The sequence below is a fragment of the Helicoverpa zea genome, chromosome 8 (assembly GCF_022581195.2).
Source record: "Helicoverpa zea isolate HzStark_Cry1AcR chromosome 8, ilHelZeax1.1, whole genome shotgun sequence".
In the NCBI taxonomy this organism is placed as follows: domain Eukaryota; kingdom Metazoa; phylum Arthropoda; class Insecta; order Lepidoptera; family Noctuidae; genus Helicoverpa; species Helicoverpa zea.
Window position 1 is genome coordinate 13,321,233 of NC_061459.1, and position 26,038 is coordinate 13,347,270.

General features: G+C 35.6%; 1 protein-coding gene across 8 annotated transcripts in view; it reads left to right on the forward strand.

The window, feature by feature from the left end:
* LOC124632657 (probable phospholipid-transporting ATPase IA) overlaps positions 1 to 26,038 on the forward strand; it is a 105,262-nt gene that overhangs the window by 47,503 nt on the left and 31,721 nt on the right. The window contains exon 1 of one of the 8 annotated variants that reach the window (XM_047167564.1): positions 724 to 1,054. The exons of 4 other annotated variants lie outside the window; for them this stretch is intronic. In XM_047167564.1, coding sequence (XP_047023520.1) covers positions 940 to 1,054 — 115 coding nt within the window. In that variant the 5' untranslated portion in view covers positions 724 to 939. Of the gene's footprint in view, positions 1 to 723; positions 1,055 to 20,991; positions 21,436 to 26,038 lie in introns of those variants that run through there. 3 more of the 8 variants (XM_047167569.1, XM_047167565.1, XM_047167570.1) reach the window with 3 other exon arrangements.

Here is a 26,038-nt window from a genome sequence, read left to right on the forward strand (position 1 = left end):
TCTTAGAATTTTCCTGTACAATGTTGTTTTAATAATGCTTTCTCTGGAACAACGTATCTTTGTTTAAGCTAGTTATTTAAAACATGTCATGAATATTTCTACTCCGAAAATAAAAGTAAAAAAATATTGCGTATTTCACGGTGTTCAACCAGCTATATATACTCACAGTATCATCTTTTCTACGCTACGCGAGAATTGAGCTTTTTACCATGAATGCAACACCGGTCAAACCGTCCAACTATCATGACATAGCTAGTTCAAGAGCTGCTTTTCCAACCTGTAAAACAAATCTTTACTAAGGTCCTTTAGCTACTTGTATGTCGCATTATAAAACAGTAGAAAATCAATGGTGTCTCGCGTATATCTGCGCTCTGACATACAACGGATTAAAGTCGTTTCAGCAGCTAACAGAAAGGTGCAGTGTATTACCCTCTCGAGTCGTGACCCCGATCGTAAACTTTAAAACTAATTGGGGTCTGCGGAGACCCCGCGCGAGCACTCACCCAGCTTTCTTGACACTACTTACTAATACTTAATTATAAGTGTCTAGAACTTTCTTTAGAATATATTAGGAGGCTAATTCCTAAGAGAAATGAAGGTGTAAGTGTTAAGAGATAAGCCATAAGTAGCGAAGGGAAAACTTTGTTACACTTTCTTAAAAAAGTACTAATCGAATTCTAGAAATAAATCAACTTTATCCTGTAAAACCCACGAGTAACAACTATCTTATTTTAACTACAGAAATACCTAATCAAAGTGAAACTTAACATAAGCACTGATAAACAAAACAGCACAGATTCAAAATCCAACAAAAATATTTAAATAAAAAATCGTAACGTGAAGGCTGGATTGGTGCAAGTGACAACCATTGTGTTCAAGTACTTACTACTATATAGTGCATAGTGCAGTGTAGTGATGTGGTGAAGTGATGAGCTCAGCATGGCGTGGCCCGGGGGCTCGGACGCTGTGGAGCTGCCTCATCTCGTCAACAACAACGAGGGGGACAGGCTCGCGGTGCCCAGCACTACCGTGCTTAATGGACAACAGCGGACTAGTGAGTATTTGAACCTAGAATAGTAATGTGTGTTAAGTATATTTAAAAAAAGTATAAGCGTGTGATTACGTGGATCGATCGATTTAAGACCTAAGTGCATTTTAAAAGCTCATCTTATTTTTTTGTGTCAATTATGCTATATTGAAAAGAAAGGTAGCGAATTTGATATACAAATTGAAATGTTTGATCTCTGTATTCTTGGTTAGTTAGCACAGTCTTCCGAGTTGTATTAAGTCTTTTTTGTGTGCTTTAAATCGCGAAAAGATGAAAAGAAAAGAAAGATGTTCACAATTCATAAATATCTTTGCTCGTCTAATTTTACAAAGAAACAAATGTTGTCCATAAGTTACAAACGGTATAACATTAGGTAGCTTCTACAAATAAGTAAATGAACTCAAAATCAATCAACTTTCCATTAAAAATAGGAAATGGAATCTCTCAGAATAAATGATAAATCTCGGTTCTTATTCCTTTCGCTGGCTTTCCTAATTAAGTTTCAGTAATTTCCTTTGCAACGTCTATTCCCGCTCTTCCGAGTGATAATAAAAAAGCTTGTTACCTGTTTAGATTATACTTTTTTATCCTTTTAATTGAATAGGATAACTAATTTACACGTAGTGTAAAGTCAGAATTATAGACTTTTATGACATTACATTATACAACCTCTAGTGTCTCTGGCCAGAATATTGCTTTAGCTGTGGTGGAAACATCTTCTGAAATATAAGAACATAGTTCAAAGATCTAAAGAAAAATCTTTTCAGGACTTTCATTGAAGTTTTATTTTCAGCGTCATTAAAAACTTTATTTTTCTCTTCCTTGAGAAAGTTGGCAAATATAGTCAGCAATAGGAACTTGTTATTTCACAAGTGGTGTGAAATAACAGACGGAGATGGTGTGATTTTTGCGAATAATATTTTTTAATCTAAAAATGCTTGGTCCTTTTTAGGTCCTTATGTATACTTACATAAATTGAATTTAAATACATAAATATTTACTAAAAGAACGATTTGCCGTTTTCCCGTGGTTTCACACGCATCCCGTGTGAATTATTGTCCGTACCGGGACAAAATATAGCCCACGTTACTCGGTAAGAGTGTGTAGCTTTCCAACAGATAGAGAATATTTCAAATCGGTTTAGAAGTTTCGGAGCCTTTACAAAAAATAAACAAAACTATTCTATTCTATTAACTATTCAATTTGTATAGATGTATATAGACGAATATTAATAACCCACTGTCACATTAAGCAGTCTAGTATAGAGGGTAGTTACGTCAAACCGCATCGCCAATTAATGATGACCGCCAATTACACCCGCGAGTTATCGCTCCACAACTAATTAACTAGCCGCAGATTGTTGCTACTAATCATAAGTTAGCTAATTAAGTTAGGAAACTAGACCTATAATTTGAAGATTTTGACTTAACAATATTAATCTCACCATTTAACTATTTAAAAAAACTATGTAAAAAGAGTTTTTTTAACCATTCCTATTTCCTAGTAATTCAGACCTACATACATATATGTATACGAATCACCTATAACTTTGACACTAAGAAGTTATATTCGTCGTCGTCGTGTCACAAAGGTCCACTGCTGGACAAAGACGTTGCATTGCACAAAACCAATAAATAACGTTAAATTCAAACCAGCGAAGAAACCATCCGAATACTAACAGAACCTCAAGCATTTAGGAGTAAATCCGTGTTACCACATAAATGACGCTGTCGAACAAATTGTGGTACAAATCCGTGCAGACTACTACGTGCCACCTTTACCGATCACTCTCCACCTCTCTACAAACGGATAATCCGCCCCATAGTGCTTCTCCATCACTCTCACTCCGAAATACCGGATCATCATTTACGGACCGTAGCCGCGTAGCAAGTGCTACGGCGTAGCTGTCGTAGCTTACATGCTGTAATGTGTTTGCATACCGTGTATCGTAGCTAAGAGGTTGTTTGCTACGAACAGTGGAATGGAGGATTAAATACTACAATGTTGCTCTATATGGACTGTTTACATGTTAAACTGGGTTGAGGAGGTCAGATAGGCAGTCGCTTCTTGTAAAGCACTGGTACTCAGCTGAATCCGGTTAGACTGGAAGCCGACCCCAACATGATTGGGAAAAGGCTCGGAGGATGATGACATGTTAAACTGACATGCATATATACATTGAAATAATTCGTTAATGGCTATTTCCGGAAAAACAGTGATTTTGTTTTTGATCTACAGGTTTTTGACTAATTAACTATTACATACTTTTTTCTTAGCAGAATCCTTATTTTAAATATCAAAAATATTTTAAAAAAGATAAGTAGGTTTTAAGACGCTAAGGCGACTTACTACATATAAGCCTATTCACCCGGGCCTGTCTGGCGGATTAGTGACGCAGCGGAAATTCATCGTTGTTAGTACCCATTAGTTTAGTAAATGTTAAGGACATGTTACTGAATTGGGTTCACCATAATTTGAATGATTAGTATGTGGAGTGTGACTTCAATACATAAATGTCACTACTACCAAAAAAGATATGGTAATGTCGTTATCAGAAAGTACAACAAATTAATAAATTCCACCCTTTGTACGAAAGCCTGCAGTCGGTGAGAGATCCCGAACGCGCGTGGAATGTATAAAAACAGCAATATTATTGTACCACAACATTTATTTAGGATGAACCCGCGGGGATTGGCTTTGAGACCTTTTTTAAAGCATTTTTTCTTGTATTTATAGGATCACACATAAACACGTGGTTGCTAAAATATTAGCTTGAAAATGGTGTTGTTTGTTGACACGGTACATATCGAACACACGATCCATTACACGCAGAGAATGATCATTCACCAGGCCGGCGCATTTCCTCGTCACACGACCACTAAGCTATGCTGTACATGACAATGGACACACAGATTTACCGCCAGTCTTACGGGTCAGCCGGCTGTACACGTATCACTTTACGTAACGTAGGGATCATTGTGTAATTGGCATTTGTTCAGCATTCACCTTGCAGTGGGGCTTCGTAGCCAGTCGGTCCGCGGCCGCCCCGGCACCACCATGCTCATACAGATCCTGGTGTTCATGTACATCGCCACGTGCGTGCTGTTCTACGTGGCGCACGTTATTGACTACTACTTCTCAGTTCTGTGATCGTGTTGTGATGATAACTGTAACTATAACTGTTTCTTCACGCCATGTGGAGGACGGTGAGAGCACTCCTCGCCTTCAAAAGGCTCGGTGAGTACAACTCCATAATGCTCGGGTTGTCATCCGCAAAACTTTTAACTAACAATGTTCTTTATGCAGCGACGCACCTTCGGTTTCATTATAAACTTCGTGAATGCTGATATTCATATCTTGTTCAATGTACAAGTTTCCTCTCAGAATTCTAAGTGTGCATCGTTTATTTCAATGGCATTGCTGTGGACTATTTTTATGTAAAACTTTTAGGAGCATTTTATTTAAAAAGTACGTATAGGTACTTAGTGGGTATATCAGTGCGGAATGTAATTCCATTAGGTTTCACTTAGCACCTGTTCCAGCAAATCATAATAATGGAATTATGGGCGTGTATGGGAGTGTAAATGTCATGTTTAGCTTCTGTGAGTCAGCACGCGATCGCGCTACAAATATTACCATTTCTCTTTGCATTGTAAGCAACTTCATATATATACACGAGCTGTTCCCTAAGGTTGGACCCGTGTCCCGAGGAATCTATCCTAGTTTTCTTCAGGCTCTAGCTAGACTATAGGTATTACCAACATTTAAATAGGGTCAGTTATTTTGGCGTGAAAGGGTTACACACAGGACAACAGGCACCTACCTACTTACGTATTAAATTATTAAGTTAAAGAATCCAAGGAAACAAGTACAGTTTGATAAATTTACCAAAAACTCAATTAATTTAAAAAACAACAAAATACTTCAGATTTTAGACAAGAAAATCAAAGTGAAACCGGTGAACAAACGATTGCCCAGGGCCTACAGACTCCTTCTCAAAGCATTCACTGACTTACTCGGTTTATATCAAAGTCCCCGATTGTCAAACACAAAGACTCTGCATATAGCCTCGGGGAACCTTCTCAGAGCTTCCGACTACGTTTATTTAAAACAACAGTTAAATAAACGATACGCTTTTTATTAAAACAACATTGCTTCCATGTTTCTTGTTCAAGTAATATCCGGTAGAACTTAGTGATAAGTTTTGTGAGGAGAACTAACTACAGCATAAGTAGCAAACTTGCTTATTTGGAGGTGTTCCATGTTGCTGAAATTGTTCAGTTCGAGCTTCTGCCCTAATTTTGAAATATCCTTGACCTGTTAAATAAAGGAATAAAGATTATTTTACTAACAAAAAATCTTTGAAAATGGCGGCTAAGGAAAATCGGATACGAAAAGTGGAATATTATGTATCTTTGTCAGAATATCAAACATTTCCGAAAATGTTATCGTATGCAGAAATATTGTTTCGGTTTAAAATTCCGAAACGAGAGAGAGAAGTATATTTTTTGAAAGTGGCTCTATCAAATAGGCTGCACGTATAAAAAAATCACGCTGAAATTCAGTTAGCCGTTTGATCGATCGGCAGTTTCACGGAGCGGTCGGCTTGCAGAACATATTGAATTAATTTCACAGCTAGCTCATCATGTCGCGACAATCTCGTTTTACCAGAATTCAGAGGAAGGGAAAAAATGGCTGATAAACTTCAGTTCGGTAACAAAAAAATAATGAATTTTATGACAGACCCATCGCTTATCTATCACTTTACATTACACATACTCAATCAGAAGGATAACTTCGTCAAAAGAACCTAGTAGAGACTAACCAACTATTGAAAATATCCATAACACTACTGGACTCAAAAATCTTTAAATAATAGTTCATTCGGTTGCTGGCAATACAGCGATATAAATAATAGGAAGCAATTTCGGCAATCGCCACTGGCCTGCCTGTTACACTCGAAATCATGATATACAGCGCGCTGTGACACTTTACGAGAAAACCTATATTGAACAGTATTCACTGGAAATTCAATGTTTTCAATTATTTGCAACATACATACATCGTGTATTTATTTAGGTTTGTGTCGATACGTTCCCGGCCCTATACAATATTCAGCAGGCTGTCTCTGGGTGTCGGCCCGATGTTCAACTTCCCTCAGGTAACATAAAATTCTTCTTGCAGGTTTTACATATAAAATATTGCAGGAATTCACTGTAAAGGTGAAATCGGAATAATTTGTAAATATGTATCTGTCTAGTTTAAATCAAATCTTTCCCTCACCTAGCCTTCACCTTAAAAATAAAGGTATCTTACAACTCGTACAACTAATGAAATGAATTATCTTTATGACAGAGATTAGTGAAACAATACACAAATAAATAAACAAACAAAAACTCATATATAGATTACCTATCTAATTCATTTCTAAATACCTCATTCTATATGTTGTTTTTCTTTAATGTTCCTAAAACGTGAGTAAGTTATAATCAACGATGAACCTTAAAAAGACGGGAAACCAATTCCAGTAATCGTAAAGTCAATAAGTAACAGTCTTCACTTGAAAAATAATCGCAGGCAAGCAGTGGTATGAATACTTTGAGGTCAGTCAGACCCGTCACTTCCAGCCAAGAGGCGGGAGACGCGATAATAACCTTGTTATAAGCCTCAGTACAGACCATGGAGTGTCAAATGACTAGCGGAGATGCCATTGCTGAAAATCTCCTAAGATAGTAGCGAACGGAGTACGTTACTGTCTTCGCCCTTATACGCTTTCTTTAGACCCGATAACTTTTTGTATAACAAAAATCGTTGACAGATATCTCAAAGAACCCGAACCTTCATTAGTTTACTCCTAACTGATCGTTTTGGTCATCGGCCCACCTTACGTGTTTGACCTACAAGAAGGCGCCTCACCTACCAGCATTATGGCATCTCCCCTCATCTTTCCTTACTCCATGGTTGAGACTCCGGTACTTGGTCACTGACGCACGATTGATTTCTACCTTTATTCTTGCACATATTTATTACATTTTTAAATATTAAATATAAAAATACATTAATAACATTTCAAAATATAAAAAATAGGTTGCCACCGATATCGGGCACAGGGTCCAAGGTACCGGTGGTTAGGGTCCCAGAGACAGAAACCTCCTCACAATACGTGCCGTATCAAGGAGTACTGCCTTCTGAATCAGTCCCTTGATCCAGCCGCCCAACGAGAGCCTCCTGAGGTGTTCGTCGAGGCTCTTGGCTATTAAACCATTGGCCGTAACGACAATCGGCACAATAATAGCCGTGTCGACACTCCACATGGCGCCAACCTCGTGCGCTAAGTCGAGATACTTTATTTGTTTCTCTTTCTCTGCTTTCACGAGGTTCTCGTCATTTATTACTATTACGGTTATTTTGTTTACAGTTCTCGTTATTGTGTTATTTTTGTGAAAAAAACTGAAAGACTCGTAAATTACGTAGGTACCTATTGTTGTGCTTCCCTATACTGAAATTATTTGTCAATAAATATCATGTCAGAAACCTTTACGTTCTTTTATAAACAAGGCTAAATTAAAAATGTTCAGTTGTAAAGGGACTCTCCGGTTGCATATACTAGGTATCTATCTCTTATAGTAAATGCCATGGAAATTTAATATGTTTTAATAAATTATCTACAAAATGTAGATGAAGTTACTACTTCTCATGTGAAATCATCACAGTTATATAGTTTAGTACGGTAATAGACTTGCAGTCCCTTATGCCAGGATATTGACTTTCCCTTCAGGCAAGGGAAAAACCAAAACAATTTTAATAAGTAAAAGTGGGAAACTTCAAGTGGTCTATCAACATTTCACAGATAATGGAATCGGCATCGATCGATACCAGATTGAAGTATCGATAAATTACGATAATGATGTTATCGAACTCGATAACATAGTTCTCACGGGAACATTCGCAATATGTCTTATCAGTTATCAGTCGTCGAGGATTACAATCAAAACACTAAAACTTACTGAAATGATTAATACGCGCTGTGTAATATAGTTAATTAATTTAATTGTAATTAGGTCCACCGTCCATGTTCACCGACAACATAAAAGTCAGTTTTCTTAAAACCACTGATTATGTTGAATTTTCAGGTTCCTTTTACGTACAAGGTAAATAGTTATTAAAATAAATGGACGTTTATGCTGTCGTAGGTATACGTTTATGGTGAACTTTGGCCTTACTAGAACTTAATTAAACGACGACTAATTTCACAGTATTAATTAGTTTCGCCGGTTAAAATCGATAGATATATCAATAGGTAATGTAATACACATACTACCAGTCTCCGACCCACATCGCCTTTACATGCACTTTTCTTTTTTACATTTCTCTAGCCAGGGTACTGTCACTTTAACGAATCACGTCGTTAGCCTACATACCTGTCGAAGGCCTTGTTATGGCACGTCAAAATTTCCTTTTTGTCCTAAAATACAGTCTGGTAAGCCTTAGATGAATTTGCGGACTTTGTGGTACAGCAATTCTGGCAAGTTAGCTCATAATTCCATTAGGATTAGCGTTGAATCGTTCGGACTGTCATTGGATCAATCGGCGGTGCTCCCTAATGAGATAATGATGGCTGCGTCTTAACCTTGTGAAGCCCCGCGATCGATCGCGCACTTGACTTCCACTGGCCAGCTCTTGGCATGCACTGTTTCGGCAAGGTGGCTAAGTGGCTTGGCTTCGATCGAAGCTGAAAGTTTTGTCTAGTCAAGCAATTTGATATTAATTACTTAATTAATTATTCGGAAATGGATCGGTTTCGGTTTTGCATGAAACGACTGCCTATCTGATTTTCTCAACCAAATAGCGTAGGCATGCAGCCCGATACCCATTTTATCAGACTTACTGCCTTCTGACTACAAATGTTTGCTGTACAAATGTTCAGATGACAGGTGAGAGGTGAGACCAACCAATTTAATAAGCCTTCCTCTGAGGAAGTTATGACATAGACCTTTGTTTCTGCTCCTTAATATTTAGAAGACACAATAAGTTTATGTTCGCTTATTTACGTCACTATCGGAACTGCATTAGAATGCTGAACAATCAATTAACTATAAATTTTTAACAACAATGAATCATAAAAAAGTTTCTGAAGTTAATTTAGAAATACTCGTGTAACAAGCTGTATCAATGACGCCGACCACGTGTGAACTTCACTATCAACTTCGTAGTAATCTATAAATAATACCCACTACATTATTGACAAACAAGTTTTTGTAGATAATATCTAAAGCTAGAGTTTCAGCCAGACAACATTTATCACTTCTACTACGAAGGCTTTCAAATTATTGCCGACATTTCATATCTACGAGTAAATGTATCATTCAGACACACTTCAATATTCTATGATGTCTCTTTACATATTGCTTTTCAAAACTGCAGTTTGTAACACTCGTATGATTTGCATTCAAATGCTATTGGCTGTTTGGGTCTCAAGTGTACTAGCCTAGTAGGCAGTTACAAATCCAGCCAATTTTGTAGTATCTTAAGCTATTGACGCTGCCAAGATTAGGTAAGTTTATCTGTTTTATGTTTACTGCTAATATATTTAAATAGCGGATGCCTGAATGGGGTGGCTCTAGCGTCTTAGTACACTTATAGCTAGCTACGAGTATACAAACATTTTCACAAATTCGATTCTCCATTTCATTTGCGGGAGTTTAAAAGCTCTTATACTTCAGGAACCACCAGGAAAACATCAGGAAAAAGCTATCCAAATTCATTTACCTGCTTGTCTTTCCATAATTGAGTTTTCAAACATCCTAACTTTCACATTAGTCTATTAGTTGGCTTACAAATACATGTACCTCCTACTTATACATAGTTTGTGATGGACGGACATCGGATGTCAGATATAATTAATGTGGCAATCCAGTTTGATTTGAATGTCGATTACATAATTGGATTAGCATTAGATACTTATGTTATGTTGATAATTAACTACAATTACATCAATTGCTAGATTAATATTTCTTTCGAGGCTATTTAATTGAATATAACCTCTGAAAGAAATAGCCGGCAGCGCCAATTAATTACAGCTCTTCAGTCTAATTTGTAGATAAATTACGTTACTAAGTACTCAGGTTCCTATTGTTTGATTTTCGTTCTTTTACTTAGGTATGTGTATTTATTTTAGGAGCTTCTTAAGATTTCAATAATCCACTTTTTTATCGGAAATTTTATCTAGTTTTTGCTGAAGTGCTAGACTATAGGTTTATCATCGATATGAAATGCTACAATTTTATTTCAATAATTTTTACCTGAAGATAATAAGAGTCTATCCTTATCTTTAAGAAAGTAAATAGTGGTTGTTTTTTAAAATACGCTATTCCCTGAAATGCCAAAGCAACTCAGGCACCTCTGCTGCGTGATGCTGGTACATTGACATTTGACGACCTCTGTGGCGCAAAGGTCACCAAGCCGGACTGCCGAATCTGAGGTCCCGGGTTCGATTCCCGGTTCGATCGACATTTGTGTGATGAGCATGCTTGTTGGTCGTGGTCTGGGTGTTACAATATGTATTTATAAATATGTATATATGTAGCTATATGTAGTTTATCAGTTGTGTTAGCACCCATAACACAAGTTAATTAATAACTTAGCGTGGGGCTAACCGACCGTGTGAAAAGGTGTCCCGACATTATTTATTTATTATTTATTTATTTATTTATTGGTACCTACCTAAGTAGTACTACATATAGTACCTACCTATGATTATGTGTAGATAGATAAATTTATTTGTCTCAACTAATGCACCCCTGCTGCCCATACCCACCAGTTCAGCTTCAGAAAGCGCAAGATGTTATTATAAACTAGCTTCTGCCAGCGGTTTCACCCGCATCCCGTGAGAACTACTTCCCGTACCGGGATAAAAAGTAGCCTATAGCCTTCCTCGATAAATGGGCTATCTAACACTGAAAGAAATTTTCAAATCGGACCAGTAGTTCCTGAGATTAGCGCGTTCAAACAAACAAACTCTTCAGCTTTATAATATTAGTATAAATTAAAAACAATCACTTACCTAATTAAATAAAACTACTAAGTAACATAATACCTTAAAGGTTTTTAAAATAAAACTGAACTCCCCTGAACGATAACCGGCGACAAAATAAAATTAGGTAATACCTAGGTACATATACTGGAAAGTGAATGGAGCGGAAAAACCGCCTGTTTCCTTACACAAAAGTGAGTCATGTCAGTTGGTAGAGTGCACAGCATCGAACTGTACCGCGAGACTATCGTCTATCTGCCGCGACCGCTCATTTCATCCTCCATTAGATACAAACTATTGTTGCTTGTGTGTTTTCTTTGTTGTTTTTGTACCTATAGAAACTTCTTAATGGGAAAGTTTATTCTGTTTATATTTACTTATCACTGAAAGACTTATCAAGTATAAGTTTCTTTCAAGTTAATCAGTTAGTAAATAATTGGTCCGTTAAAGTTTAATTATGTAGGTATCCCTCTACCTACATGATATTCTTCCTAAATACCTAGTGCGACTTTTTATTCATATTCATATTATTCATATTCATATCATTTATTGCATTCCACAAGTTTCATATGGTGTTACAAAAAGCTTACAGCTAGGTACATTTGTGGACCCTGTTAGGGCACAGCAACATTTAGCATTTAATGCCAGTACATTTAAAACACTTAAAACTAATTCTAAATTTTTAAGGTAGTTTTAAACATTAGGTATAATAGGAGTAGTTAATTTACAATTAAAATTATATATTATATTTCTTTATATTTGTATAAATATATGTATATTAGGAAATTATTTAGATATCAGCTATTTTAGTGTATTGTAGTGTGTATAATGTTTATGTATGACTAATATTTATTTTGTCGTTCATGTATTCTTGAATTGTATAGTATGCCTTCTTAGTTAGGATTTCCTTAATTTTATTTACATATACATTATACTTTGGTTCGTTTTTTATAGCATTTGGTAATTTATTATATATTTTTATTGCCATTACATATGGACTATTTGAATGTAATGTCATACGGGAAGTAGGTAGCATGAGCATGTTCTTATGTCTAAGTGATCTGGTTTTGTGTTTGTCTCCTCGGGTTGTGAAGAAGTTACTGTATTTCCTAACAAACTTGCATATTTCTAGAATGTAAATAGATGGTAATGTGAGTATTTTGAGTTTAATGAAGAAGGGTTTGCAGCTGTCAGTTTGTTCTATATTTACAATAATGCGAATTAATTTCTTTTGCAGTGTAAATAAAGTAGTCGCGTCTGTGCTATTTCCCCACAGTATTATGCCATAGCTTAGCCATGCGTTTGCATAGGCGTAGTACATTGTAAGTGCGGTTTGTATGTCTGTAGTTTTTTTCACTTCGCGGAGAGCATAGCTAAATTTTGAGATTTTTGCCTTGGTATTATTAATATGCGTTTTCCATGTTATATGTGTATCTATTGTTATTCCTAGAAGCGTAAAGTCTTTAACTACTTCAATTTTTGTACCGTTTATGGTGAAGTTAACTGTCAGAGGGTTTTTTTGATATGGGTAAAAAGTCATAATTTTAGTTTTTCTGTAATTTATTTCGAGATTATGTTGATCCATCCATTTAATTGTTTTATTGAATATTAAAGTCAGCTGATTATTTATATCACTATCATCTTGGCATGATGTTAGTACGGATACGTCATCGGCAAAAAGAACACTTGGTTCTTCCAAGGCTTTGGGCAAGTCATTAATATAGATTAAAAACAAGAGGCATCCTATTACGCTTCCTTGGGGGATTGATGCATTTATAATTTTTTTATTTGATCTTACTCTTACTATTTGTTTTAGATCATAATCGAAGTGCTCTATTTCAACATATTGTTCCCTATTTTTAAGATACGACTTGAACCACCTGTGTGTCTCACCGCGAACGCCAATTTTGTATAACTTATCAAGAAGAATGTCAAATTGCACTTTATCATATGCCTTGGTCATATCTAACAGGACACCTACGGCATATTTTTACACGCTTTTTATTAGCTTCACCTGTATGTTTGTAGGTTTGTAACCGACTTCTTTGGGCGCAATTTTGACCCACTTTAAACGGCCAGATTTCGTTCAAACTTTGTAGATTTATTGAGGACCGATGACAATACACTAATTTGATAAAATTATTCCATTTTTAACCGACTTCCCAAAAAGGAGGAGGTTACACATACACATCGATTACTCCGAGGTTTATAGACCGATTTACGTGATTCTTTTTTTGTTCGACTCGGAATAGCTGCCAGTTGGTCCCATAGTCATCAGATTAGGATCTGATGATGGAAACCCTGAGAAATCGAGGGCAACCTTCGAAAGTTGTAGGCATACATAGGATAAAAACTTGACACTCAGGTGTACGCCTAAAAGCACTATTCAACTGTGAAGATTTGGAGCTGACCTGATGATGGAGACCAGAGAGGGTCGAGGGAACTCGACAACTGAATATGTAAACTACCTCGTGTTTGGGCTTAAATTATTTGTATTGACAAGACCTTTGCAACAGTCAAGGTTGGGAGCTGACCTGATGATGGAGACCAGAGAAAGTCGAGGGAACTTGACAACTGAATATGTAAAATACCTCGTTTGGACTTATATTCTTTGTATTGATGAGAACTTCCCACTTGTATGGATAGTGACAACTATTCGTATCACTGAAAAGCTTTAAATAAAAAACTTTTTTACAAAAAAATTAAACCGGCTTCCCAAAACACTAAAAAGCAAAAAAAATACTATAGTTCGGCCATTCAGAGAATGCGTTCCTGACACGTCGCGATTGAACTGACGACGTAACTTTGCAATGGCGTTGCAGTTACGATAAAAATATTTTTGCTGGTTGTTTACCGTTTTAACAATTGAGGAGCATTAAAACAACATTATTATATCAATAATCAATGAATGTAGTTACGTCGTCAGTTCAATCGCGACGTGTCAGGAACGCATTCTCTGAATGGCCGAACTATAATTTTAGGTACATCGGCCTAGAAGTCGGTGGCAAAATTAACTTAATAACATCCATTAGACACCGACTTGTAGGCTTTTCAATTTGCAAAATATGAATTTTGCTAATTTATATAATTTTTATCTATAAGGTAAGAAAATTAATTAAAATTTTCTATAATTTTTCTCTACAGTCGATAAGGCAGGACTCGATGTTAATTTTTATTTCCAATAATTATCTTTAGCCGTTTTCTCTAATATTGACAAATTTTATACTAAAGAGCATTTTAATTCTACAAAACAAATAATAGTTTTAAAACAAACTAAAAACTAGAAAATAAATAATAGTTTAAAAAAACTAAAAAACACGCTTTTTATAGAAAACCGAACTAAAAAATAGAAAATAAATTTTAATGAATTTAAATTAAGAAAATAGTGTTAAAAATTTCAATGAATATAAATTAATAATAGAGTGAATACAAAAAAAAAATATTTAAAAAAAGCGTGGGGTGCTTTTTAAGGTATTATCGAAATGAAAATCACTCTACTCATATTTGTCAATAAAATATTTATAACTATTGACACCATGCACCCCACGCTTTTTTTAAATATTTTTTTTTTGTATTCACTCTATTATTAATTTATATTCATTGAAATTTTTAACACTATTTTCTTAATTTAAATTCATTAAAATTTATTTTCTATTTTTTAGTTCGGTTTTCTATAAAAAGCGTGTTTTTTAGTTTTTTTAAACTATTATTTATTTTTTGTCATTAATTATATTTACTACTTCCTGCATAAATTTGTATACAGCAAGGGTTGTTGACCGCATTTTCCGAAATCCATTTTGTCCTTCGTCAAAAATTTTGTATCTTTCACAGAAACTATATACTCTCACGCACATGGCCTTCTCATAGACTTTGGAAATCGTGGGTAAAAGAGCAATGGGTCTATAATTGTTCGGGTCTGTTTTTGAATCTTTCTTATAAAGAGGTTTAAGGATAGCCTTTTTTAAGCGGTCTGGAAATGTTCCATCATTAAACGATTGATTTATTAGATTACATAGAGGTAAAGCTAGTTCAACTGCGCATTGCCTAATTAGGCATGGAGGAAGTTCATCTACTCCGTGACTTTTTTTGTTCTTTAAATTTTTTATAATAGTGAATGTTTCTTTACTATCCAATGGTCTGAGAAAAAGGGTATTTTCTGTGGACACAGACGGGCCTTGCCCCTGGCTGGTCGATGGGTGATGGCTTTCTGCTCCAATTGATGCGAAAAAGTTATTGAAAACATCTACTACTTTTTTTGGATCAGAGATTAGAGTTTTATCAAGTTTTAATTTAATATTGTTTTTATCTGATAATCTAGTTTTATTGGTGCGTTCATTTACTATCTGCCACATGGCTTTAATTTTGTTTTGGGATGTTTTTATCTTTTTTATGTATTGTTGTTTTTTGGATGTATTTACTGCCGCTTTTAATATTTTTTCATATTTTTTGTAATAGGTTTTGATAGTTGGATTATTTGATTTTAAACATAGTGTTTTTAACAGTCTCTTATTCAGGCATGATAATTTTATACCCTTGGTAAGCCAATATTTTTTGTAGTTTGTTTTTATTTTAATTTTATGTTTTGGTATGGTCTGATCGAGTATTTTGGTTAATTGTTCTATGAAAGCATTATAGTTCTGGTTGACCTCGTTATTTTCATTTATAATATCGTCCCAATTAATTGAGTTGAGTTTAAGTTTAAAAGCTTCTATGTTTTTATTGTTGTAAAGTCGTTTTTCAGTGTACCAAATTGTTCGCTTTTGAGTCTGTAAGGTTTTGAAACTTAGTGTTGTGCCGCAGTGGTCTGAGAAACCAAGTTCTTCTACATATGTACATAGTGGTTTATCATTAAAGTTTGTAAATATTAGGTCTAGGCAGGTGGATGTGGTTAGTGTTACGTGTGTGGCATGTTTTATGTGCTGTGTATATTTGTATTCTGACATAAGATCTAAGAATGTGCTACTTTTTAAATTACTTTTAAATATATCAATGTTGAAGTCTCCACCAATGATCACATTTAGTTTAGAGTATTTCCTGTTTATGTGGGTGAGTATTTGATTGAGTTGGTTATAAAATGTTTGTTCTTCTCTTTTATTCCAATACATTACCACTAGTAAGAGATTCTCTTTTGGTATTTCAATAGCGCAGACTTCTAATATATATTCTAGGGACATGCTGTTTATGTCGCATTTTTCTATGAATTCTTGGTGTTCTTCTAGTAGGATGCAAACACCGCCACCTTGTCGGTTTTCTCTGCAGAAGGATGCTGCTATCTTATATCCGTTGAAATGAACATCGGTATTCTACATCGGTTTAAAATAAATTCGAAAGTGGTTTATCTTTGTAAACTTAGGGTACACGGGAAGACAGGGAGAAAGGAAATTTTAGAAATTAAAACATTTTCCTTGAGTGAAGATGAAGAAAATACCGTTTTGTATTTAAGGAAACTTTGACAGGCTCTTAAATAATAGGTACCTTCTTACTCAAAAGGATACTATAGAATTGTAAAATCCCAAGCTATTTACATGTAATGTGACTCATAGCTGCAGCTAATAATTTTATCCTACATTGTTCCTAACACTTACGTAGGTACACTTCAATGCACATTTTGTACGACCACCAGGAATCGAACCCAAGACAACACAAAGTCAAAGTCAAAGCTCTTTAATCTGTAATCACGGCAGTCAATGCTGGACCTAGATTTCCGAAGGTCTACTACGAGCTAAGTTACTCCCAAAATATAATTCTTATTACCCTTCTACCGCATTACCTACCTCTCTAGTATCCAGTATATCAATCCCCTTGGCAGCGCGTGGGCACGTCGCCAGACATACAAAGTTGTGGCTGTAACGCCTCCCCGGGGATCAGTCATTGGCGCTGCGTGCTTGTTCCGCGGAGACGAATGCGCTCAGCAGAATGATAAGCAGCTCAATACCATGACAATAAATAGGAATAAGTAGGCTCGGTTTATTATCCAACATTATCCAACTGCCAAAAGGGTTATGTTTTTACGAATTGAACAATCGGTACAACGTTACAATATAAAAGTACCCCAATGTTCAAATTAATTCTGTCTTTTTCAGTTCGTTGCTTGAGAATTTTCATGCAAGCAAATTTTTCTGAAAACTTGTTCTATTTCTGGTACTTATGTTTGTGATATCTGTCGAAGCCATTTAAGCATAAAAATATTTACGTATTTTGATTAGGTATTTACACACTGACAGTCATGAAATGGGCAGGCTAACAAACTAACGTGTAATCATTACGTACCGTAGCCCTAATTCCCCTGAAGGCTACCTAACCTACACTAAATTATAACGTATCTAACATTATAAGGGAGAATTAATAAAATGCTCAGTCTTGCGGCCAGCCAAGTTGGTATAAATTCGTATTAATTATTAAAATGCACGTTACCGAGACTCGTACTCCACGCATGACATACTAATAGATACTTTGAGTAGAATGTTGGCCGTTAGGCGTGTAATAGGAATGTTACACGCTATGAAACTGCTGAATTGATAATGTGTCATGAAGGTCAGTAAGGTAGGTCGTGCTGACTGTCATCGACAGTAGCTTGATAGATGAGCTACTAAAGTTCATCAACATTTTCAGTTATTGCGAAGATTGCTTCGTATCTTAGATTTCCTTGCATGCATATCTAATTGAGTTTTAAAATTAGGCACGGTCTTGGCACCCAACGTGGTTCTGCAACAGCCCGCGCCTCCCGCTCGCAGTAACTATCGAGTGGTATCGAATGGCAGTCATTTGTAAAACTACTTATGTTGCCAATTCTGTGTAAAATTATTGTAACTGAAATTCTGTAAATATTTTCCTCCATCTCTTTCTATGATTTCTTACTTACTCACTGAGTATAAGAGCATTTCATTCTTGGGCTGGTTTTACCTTACTATTCCATACTTGCTACATTGTATGTTTAAAATGTAAAACTTCCAAACATCAGTTAAAAACAACGAATTAAACTTTTTAAGCTAAATTTTACTTCAGAAATGTGGCGTCAGCTACATTGAAAAGTTGTATTAGGAACTGTGAAAGTTGGAATGACCCGTCAGGAGGAGATTGCGGTCCAGGCCAACCGAGCTCCTGAATAGCTGACGATTCAGTCAGTTGCTAGTGAAAAACGAAAAACTTTATAAAATCCATATGGAAATGCAATTTATGTATTGTTATGTAGTCAAAATTAAGTAGGTATTTGATCGTAGAGATTTTTCGAAAGTTTCTTGGGGTACCTACCTATCTTTGATCAAACGACACATCAATAAACTTAAGTAGGTACCTATCCTATCTATATACGTATTGATGTAGTTGATAGAAAAAACAAAGAAGCATAGCACTTCCTCTTCTTGGCCAGTCGATGACAATCAACCTAAGATGCCCAGTATGTCGCACACGGCACGAAATGTCTACTTACTTGCCGCCACTGTTATCAGTATATTTCACTGTGCACTGGTTGTTGGGGCACAGAAGGTGTCGCATTTTATTAGTATCACAGAATATACTAGGTCAGGGATGGCGAACCAATGGCACGCGTGCCCGTGGTGGCACGCAGCTAAATAATTTGGGCACGCTATTATTTTGCAAGTTTTGAATTGAAATTGTACCATAACAACATACTATTAATTTTTTTTCCTGGATTCTTCCCATATTCACAATAGAACCTATTTTATTAAGAGATCTAAGCATTAATGTAAATTTAAGAATGAAAAACAAGTCATAATCTTTTACATTTTTAACCGACTTCCCAAAAAGGAGGAGGTTCTCAATTCGGCCGGTATGTTTTTTTTTCTATTTATGTACATCGATTACGCCGAGGTTTATTGACCGATTTACGTGATTCTTTTTTTGTTCGACGCGGAACGGCTGCCAGTTGGTCCCATAGTCATCAGGTAAGGATCTGATGATGGAAACCCTGAGAAATCGAGAGCAACCTTCGAAAGATGTAGGCATAACATAGGGTAAAAAGTTGACACTCAGATGTATTCCTGAAAGCACTATTCAACAGTGAAGGTTTGAAGCTGACCTGATGATGGAGACCAGAGAGGGTCGAGGGAACTCGACAACTGAATATGTAAACTACCTAGTGTTTGGGCTTATAATATTTGTATTGACGAGATCTTTGCAACAGTGAAGGTTTGGAGCTGACCTGATGATGAAGACCAGAGAAGGTCGAGCGAACTCGACAGCTGAATATGTAAAATACCTCGTATTTGGGCTTAAAATATGTGTATTGATGAGAACTTTCTACTTATACGGATAGTGACAGCTATTTGTATCACTGAAAAGCTGTAAATAAAAAAACTTTTTTACAAAAAAATTAAACCGACTTCCCAAAACACTAAAAAGCGTTTTTTGGGAAGTCGGTTAAATTTTTGGTTAAAAAGGTTTCATGTTAACTATTTGCCTTAAAGGCACGCCTCTATAATTATGATTGTGTTTTATATTTAATTTGTCACGTAAGTCAATAAAGGTTCACCATCCCTGTACTAGGTACTTAATTATTTACGATTCAATAAAATGACTGTAGCAACTATAAATATCCAGAAATAAAAAGTTCGCAGAATGAAATGTACGAGTATCTAATTTAGAAAACATGTGTAAGTTTCTGCACGTGGTGTTGTAGGGACGTGGACATCCCATTTTATTTATTCATAGCTTTTTTCACGTCGGAAATCAATAAAAAGGGTAAATTAGACTGAAATCAGACAAAAATAAATAAGTTACAAGGTCGGTTCCCTGCATACCTTACCTAAATTAGGTAATTCTGAGTTGAGGTGTCAGTTCCAAGGAGCGTTTACTTTTAATAAGAGGTTGAATGGAAAATAGTAAAATATTGAAATCTTTTGTGATGCAGTTTCTATTTTAAAACTTAAAAAAAAATCTAGGTACCAGAACAATATTTTCTACATGGCAATAGAATTATACAACTGACTGCTGTCATAGTGTGTTTTTTTCAATTTTCTATAAAGTTATAGTTAAACAGAATAACACTATGTATACAAACTTATTTAATTAGTCTATTTTTTTTTCATTATTTATGGGAGAATCGTAGTAGCTGGTATCATTATTTACGTCAACGCGCAGTGTAAAATGACACCTACACGCACACATGCGTAACAATTTTGTCTCTGCTTCTTTGTTGGGATTGTATGGTGACACTCCATCTAGACATATATATAATCAAAGGGTTGTGGTATATATTTTATGTTATGTGTTACTAACATTTTGTTGTTGTTTTTATATATGTAAATGTATTTCTGTTTGTTTCAGTGTCGTCCTACTAACACATTAAGTTACACAAGATCGGCCACAGCACCATCTTAAATCAATATATATATATATTTTTTTATTTATTTTTTTAATTGTAAGCACTTCTTGCTTCTCATTTCACTTGTCATTGGCAGAATCGTCGAAGTTGACATCGACACGGATTGCCATATACAAAAATAGAATAGAATAGAATAGTCATAGTGTGTTGGATTAGATGGCAGCACTGTGTCGCTGTCACATTTTCTAGTGAGACCATCACATCGACAATAATAGATATCGATAAAATTTCCTCTGTACGTCAATTTGTTATTGTTTGAATTTTAGTTCTATTTTTTAAAGCCCCTACCCACTGACCAAATTTTTGTTATTTTCACAAAAGGAATTGCTGTAGCTGTCTGAAGTTTTTTTATTTTTTCACAAATAAAATCCTTCATGCATAAGAATGAGTTCATGTAAAACGAATTTAACTGTTCTTATTAATTTTGATATTAAATATTTGGTTTCAGTTGATCAATCTACAATTAAAACAATAACAACCTTTTTATTTCCGGATTTTACTAACACGTTATCGATATCGATACTTTACTCTCTTTGTGTACATAGCGCAACACTACTCATGGGCGGTGAACATGGACAGATCGATCGTAGGAAACGACTCACGAAGCGGCTGTTTATGATGTCAACATGTATTTCAAACACTTTTAATATTTTAAAAGAACCTGTGAATGAAGTAATGTTATTATTTACACTTGAAGTTTACTTGCCGAAATACACTTAAAACTGGTGCATCAAACGAATATGTTGATTATTTAGACGTCGTTGTGCGAAATTGTTATTATTTCAGTTCTGAGTTTAAGATTCTTCGCGATTCTACGCGGTGATAATGAGTGTCAAATTTAGCGTTTTATTAGTGTTTAAATAGTGTTGATGAGGTGTGTTGCATAGCAAGTTGTTTGGAAGTTCTCAGAAATGGATATCCGAGATAGAATCGTGCGTTTCTTTCACGAGAGAAACGTGATGGCGCCGTTCTCCCGGTTCTACCGAGCCATGGTGCTCAAGATGAACCAACGTAAGTCCTACACAAGCATCTATATCTTACCCACCTTTAGTACTAGATGGTGATAACTTGTATTTGGGTCTTAGGTGTTAGCACATCTTATTTTCAATTAAATTGTAACGCACGGCACTTTTGTTCAGTTTGACATAATTTTGAGGTCAGTAAACAGGTCAGGATCATCAAAGATACTATATTTAGTAGCTTACTAAAATGGGCTGTATAAAAAAACATTGATTTTGTTGTTATTGTGACAAACAATGATGTCATCTGTACAGAACAGTATATATCAATTCTTTGCTCAGTTTTTATGGTGTACTGCCAAATTTTATGGTGTGTATAAACAAACAGAGTTGCTTATCTTCAAACATGTGGAGTTGTACCTGTTCTATTAATGTTCAACACCATGTTGAAAGAGTAATTTACAGAAAGATAAAAGGCAAAGCTTAAAAACTGATAATTTTGAAACCAAACATCTTATCATGTTACTAGCTGTTTTTCTATGGTTTCACCCGTATCCCATGGGATTTACTGTCTGTTACGGGATAAAGTATAGTCAATGTTACCCTAGAAGAGTGTAAAAGAATTTTTAGGAAGGTACATTTAAGAAAACATATTTTATATTTAGATGATTGACATATTTATTCACCTTTCTACTTTGTATTACTAAAGAGTGTGCCGAGATAACTGCAGTAATTCCCCTATTACTAATAAGTTTAATTAGTATGTCTGACTTTTACTCATAGGCACTTGAAATGAGTACAATTTTACCTCACATTGTTGTTAAACACTGCCAGCTGTGGTTAATAAATAGTAATGGCTGTTATTCAGTTCAGGAAAAATATCAATAAGTATTTCTACACAACTTAGATACTCAGTACTTACTATTACTATAACTCTGTATATTCAATTAAATGCAGTATTGAACAGTTTTACTGGCATCCCGAGCTAACAACTTCCCGTCGACTCACGGATAATGTGACTATTGCTGAGATAATTTATCAAAATTAGTTCAGCACATCCTGAGACTATCCCCTTTGAAACCTAACACAATTCTAGCATTAGTAAAATACCGACTGATAGTTGGTTTTGATTTAATACTGATATGATATGAAGAATAATAGATTGACTATTATTGTTATCAACATTTACTACCGGGTAATATTCTTATCAGAAATTATTGAAGAAACTGCTGTACTCCGAGATAACATTCCTTGATAATGTACTTTTTTATATTACCTACTATTGATTGACAGTTGAATTTCTACTGAATTATCTATATTTAAAAGTTTGTAGCATTTTCAGCCCTTGTCTGAGATTAGAATGTTGATTCAGAAAGTTGTCTTTCTCCACAATCCTTTCAGAGTCATCAATGTATCCAGAAAATCTAACTCTGAAACTGGGGCTTGTTATGTTTAGACATATAATATGCAGCTCTATCAAGTAAAAGTATAAATATACCGTAGCTATTTTATTTTTTCCATAGATTTCCCATAGACAAAAACAAAGCAATTAAAGATATTGTAGCCTCAGTGTTAGCCTGCAATGCACCGCCACTACTACAAGGTGATAAAAACGATAAATTTCGACGTTAGTACTCCACCACTCCAGCAATGAGCAAGTAGCCAAATTGACCTTGAAAAAGCCTGTCTTTGAAACTGCCGTGACCTTGACCTTCCCGCACAAATGCTTTACGCCGTATTGTGATTACAATCAGCTCATGAATATTATTATTACTGAAGTAAACCCTTATTAGGCTTAACAACAACAAACAAATGGGGACGGTCAAGTTTGGGGGGTAGTTTGACTTATAGCTTGTTTTAATGAGTATTACGTAGCTTTACGAGTTTATTTCATGAGGACAATGTGTTTACATGGACATTTGTTATTTAATACAAAATAAGTGGTTGTCCACAAGATGGTGCTCTTGTGAGCTAAAGCAAATTCTTTAATCGTCCTCTAGTCCTAGGAATCACGAATCCCCACCCTAGGAATTCGCAACTGCGTACACAGGTCAATGAATTCAGTATTGGCATGCAGTATTTATTTTAGAGTATAGTATCGATAAGTCAGATTTTTTCAAAATATGTGCTCTAATATCAACATCCGCTAATACAGAAAACTGCCACCTTTAACACGCTACTTTTAGATTTAATTTCGTTGAATTATAGGTGCTCAAGTCTCGCCTTGGAAAGTACTTAAACCTAAGTTATAGCCGAGATAGTTTCTTAATTGTTTCACTAACCAGTCGACTTGAAACCGATAAAAGAACCGCACGATTGTTCAATATGATTCATGCCTCTTATCGTAAGGAAAACAATCATTTTATTGAAATAAATATTCATATAATCAAATATGCACGTCTTGGGATGCAGTATACGTCACCCTTTACATTACTTAATGCATAATAAACGCTATGAATGCGAGACTTCAGGAACGTTTGACCCACTACATATTGTCTGTAATGAAATTCTAAACATGATATAATTTGAGGATAAACCAGCTTTCTCAGTTCTGGCCAGCTAAAGAACAGCTCTGATGGGTCTTCCCAGGTTGCACATACTTTCCTCAAAGGAAATCGTGCCATAAAAGAACGTCTAGAGACCTCTGTAACCCGATAACCATCTTCAATCTTCACCCGAGTAGAGCTACGCCACCAATACGGATTCTTTCATACCTGCGTAGTTTGTTTACTCTAATCTAAGTTAATATGAGTAGGTATTGTGGTCAGATTTATCTAGAAAACAGCGTTTATTAACGTTTTCATCATTTCTCTGTATAAGGCCGGCAGCACACATCCGGTTTCCGGATACGGTTTCCTGATCAGGAATTTCTATTCGGGATTCCGTGACACTAGCGCACACATTCGGTTTTTTTCATTCTGAATTTACATGGCCAGTACGTATAGAGCCACTTAAGTGAAAACACGCATCATGGAGGATGACTAGTTAATTGCGATTGCACTCTTACTTTCGTTAAAAAAGAAAAAAATTAAGCGGCGTTACTGGGTACACCCGTTAAATACACGGAGATTGGCCGAAAGTCAATTCTACATTAAAAGAGCCATGTTACGGGCGTACCCCGAAGAATTTTTTAAATACTATCGGATGTCCATCAAATCATTTGATGAACATTTGTTTTTAAAATTTCTATCTTTTTTTTTTGAGATACGTCACTTTGTTATAGGACATGGGGCAATTTTGTATGGATTGTGATCCGCCTTCTTTAAACTATTTATCTTTTATGTATGCAAATATGTATATACTATCTTCTGCCAGCGGTTCCACCCGCATCCCGTGGGAACTACTTCCCGTACTGGGATAAAAAGCCGATAAGTAGCCTATAGCCTGCCTCGATAAATGGGCTATCTAACACTGAAAGAAATTTTCAAATCGGACCTTTAGTACCTGATATTAGCGCGTTCAAACAAACAAACAAACTCTTCAGCTTTATAATATTAGTATAGATTTGTTAATTGTTTAATAAACTGGATTTCATCTCTCAAAAAAAAACATATTATATACAAAAATAAAAACAAATATAAAAAAGCAAGTGACAAGCGGGCTCTGATACACGTCCATTCGGAACAGGGCTACCTTGATTCAGAATGAAAATTTCCGTATGTGTGCGGCGGTCAAACCAAATTGTTCGCGAGCGCTGCGTTCGGAATGACGTCATCAGGTTTTTTTCCGTCCGGAAAAAGTAAGAACGTGTGCGCTCTTGTGAACATTTTGTATGAAAAAAGAGCATTCCGGTTTCCGAATCAGGATTCCTGATCAGGAAACCGGATCAGGAAACCGGATGTGTGCTGCCGGCCTAACAATCCCGATGGGGGAATAATGTTCATTAACAAAAACAATTAATTTGTTTCGTTGTACACGCTCGCTTTGTACGCCGAACAGGCTCCTGCTAATTAATCAAAATCGTACTGTTAACATTATCAAGCTCTTTTTTCAGTAAAATGTTCATTATTATATTTTTGGTTCATTGTGAAGGTTGTTTTATTTAATAGCATTTTCAAAGGTCAAGTTGGCTGTGTGTTTTATGTGCTATTATCATACTGGCGTGAAAAAACTGGCCGCATCTGGCCGTTCCGCCAGGAGACACGATATACTCCGCGAAGTCGTAATTAAATTACCTTGAAGTCATGTTAGCAAATAGCTATACTTATTTCTGCAGCTCAGCACCCGTGTAAAACGTCAATTTTTCAATAGAAAGTTGTCAGCGGTATAACTAAATGCTTCATGTTTTCTCTTTTTGCACTGACCCGATTGCTAACGGCAACGGCTTTTTTGTGCTTTTTACGTTAATAGACGTCTGAGTACTGCTTCTAGTCATGATATCACTCTAGAGTTATATTTACTCAATAATGTTATATCGAATGTATGCACTGACATCAGCGATGATGCATTTCGGTTGTAAGCTTAATTTTCAAATGATTCCTCATGACAAGACAGATGGAAATAAACAGGCGACCACGGCGCGACCTTTACCTCGTTGCACGGTCGGCCACATCCTGGGGTATTTTCAGATAGTTACTAACTGCATTACGTAGTCTCGTGTCCGTGATTTCATTTTCGCACACCTTGCTGAATTATTGACGCGTTTTTAGATATTT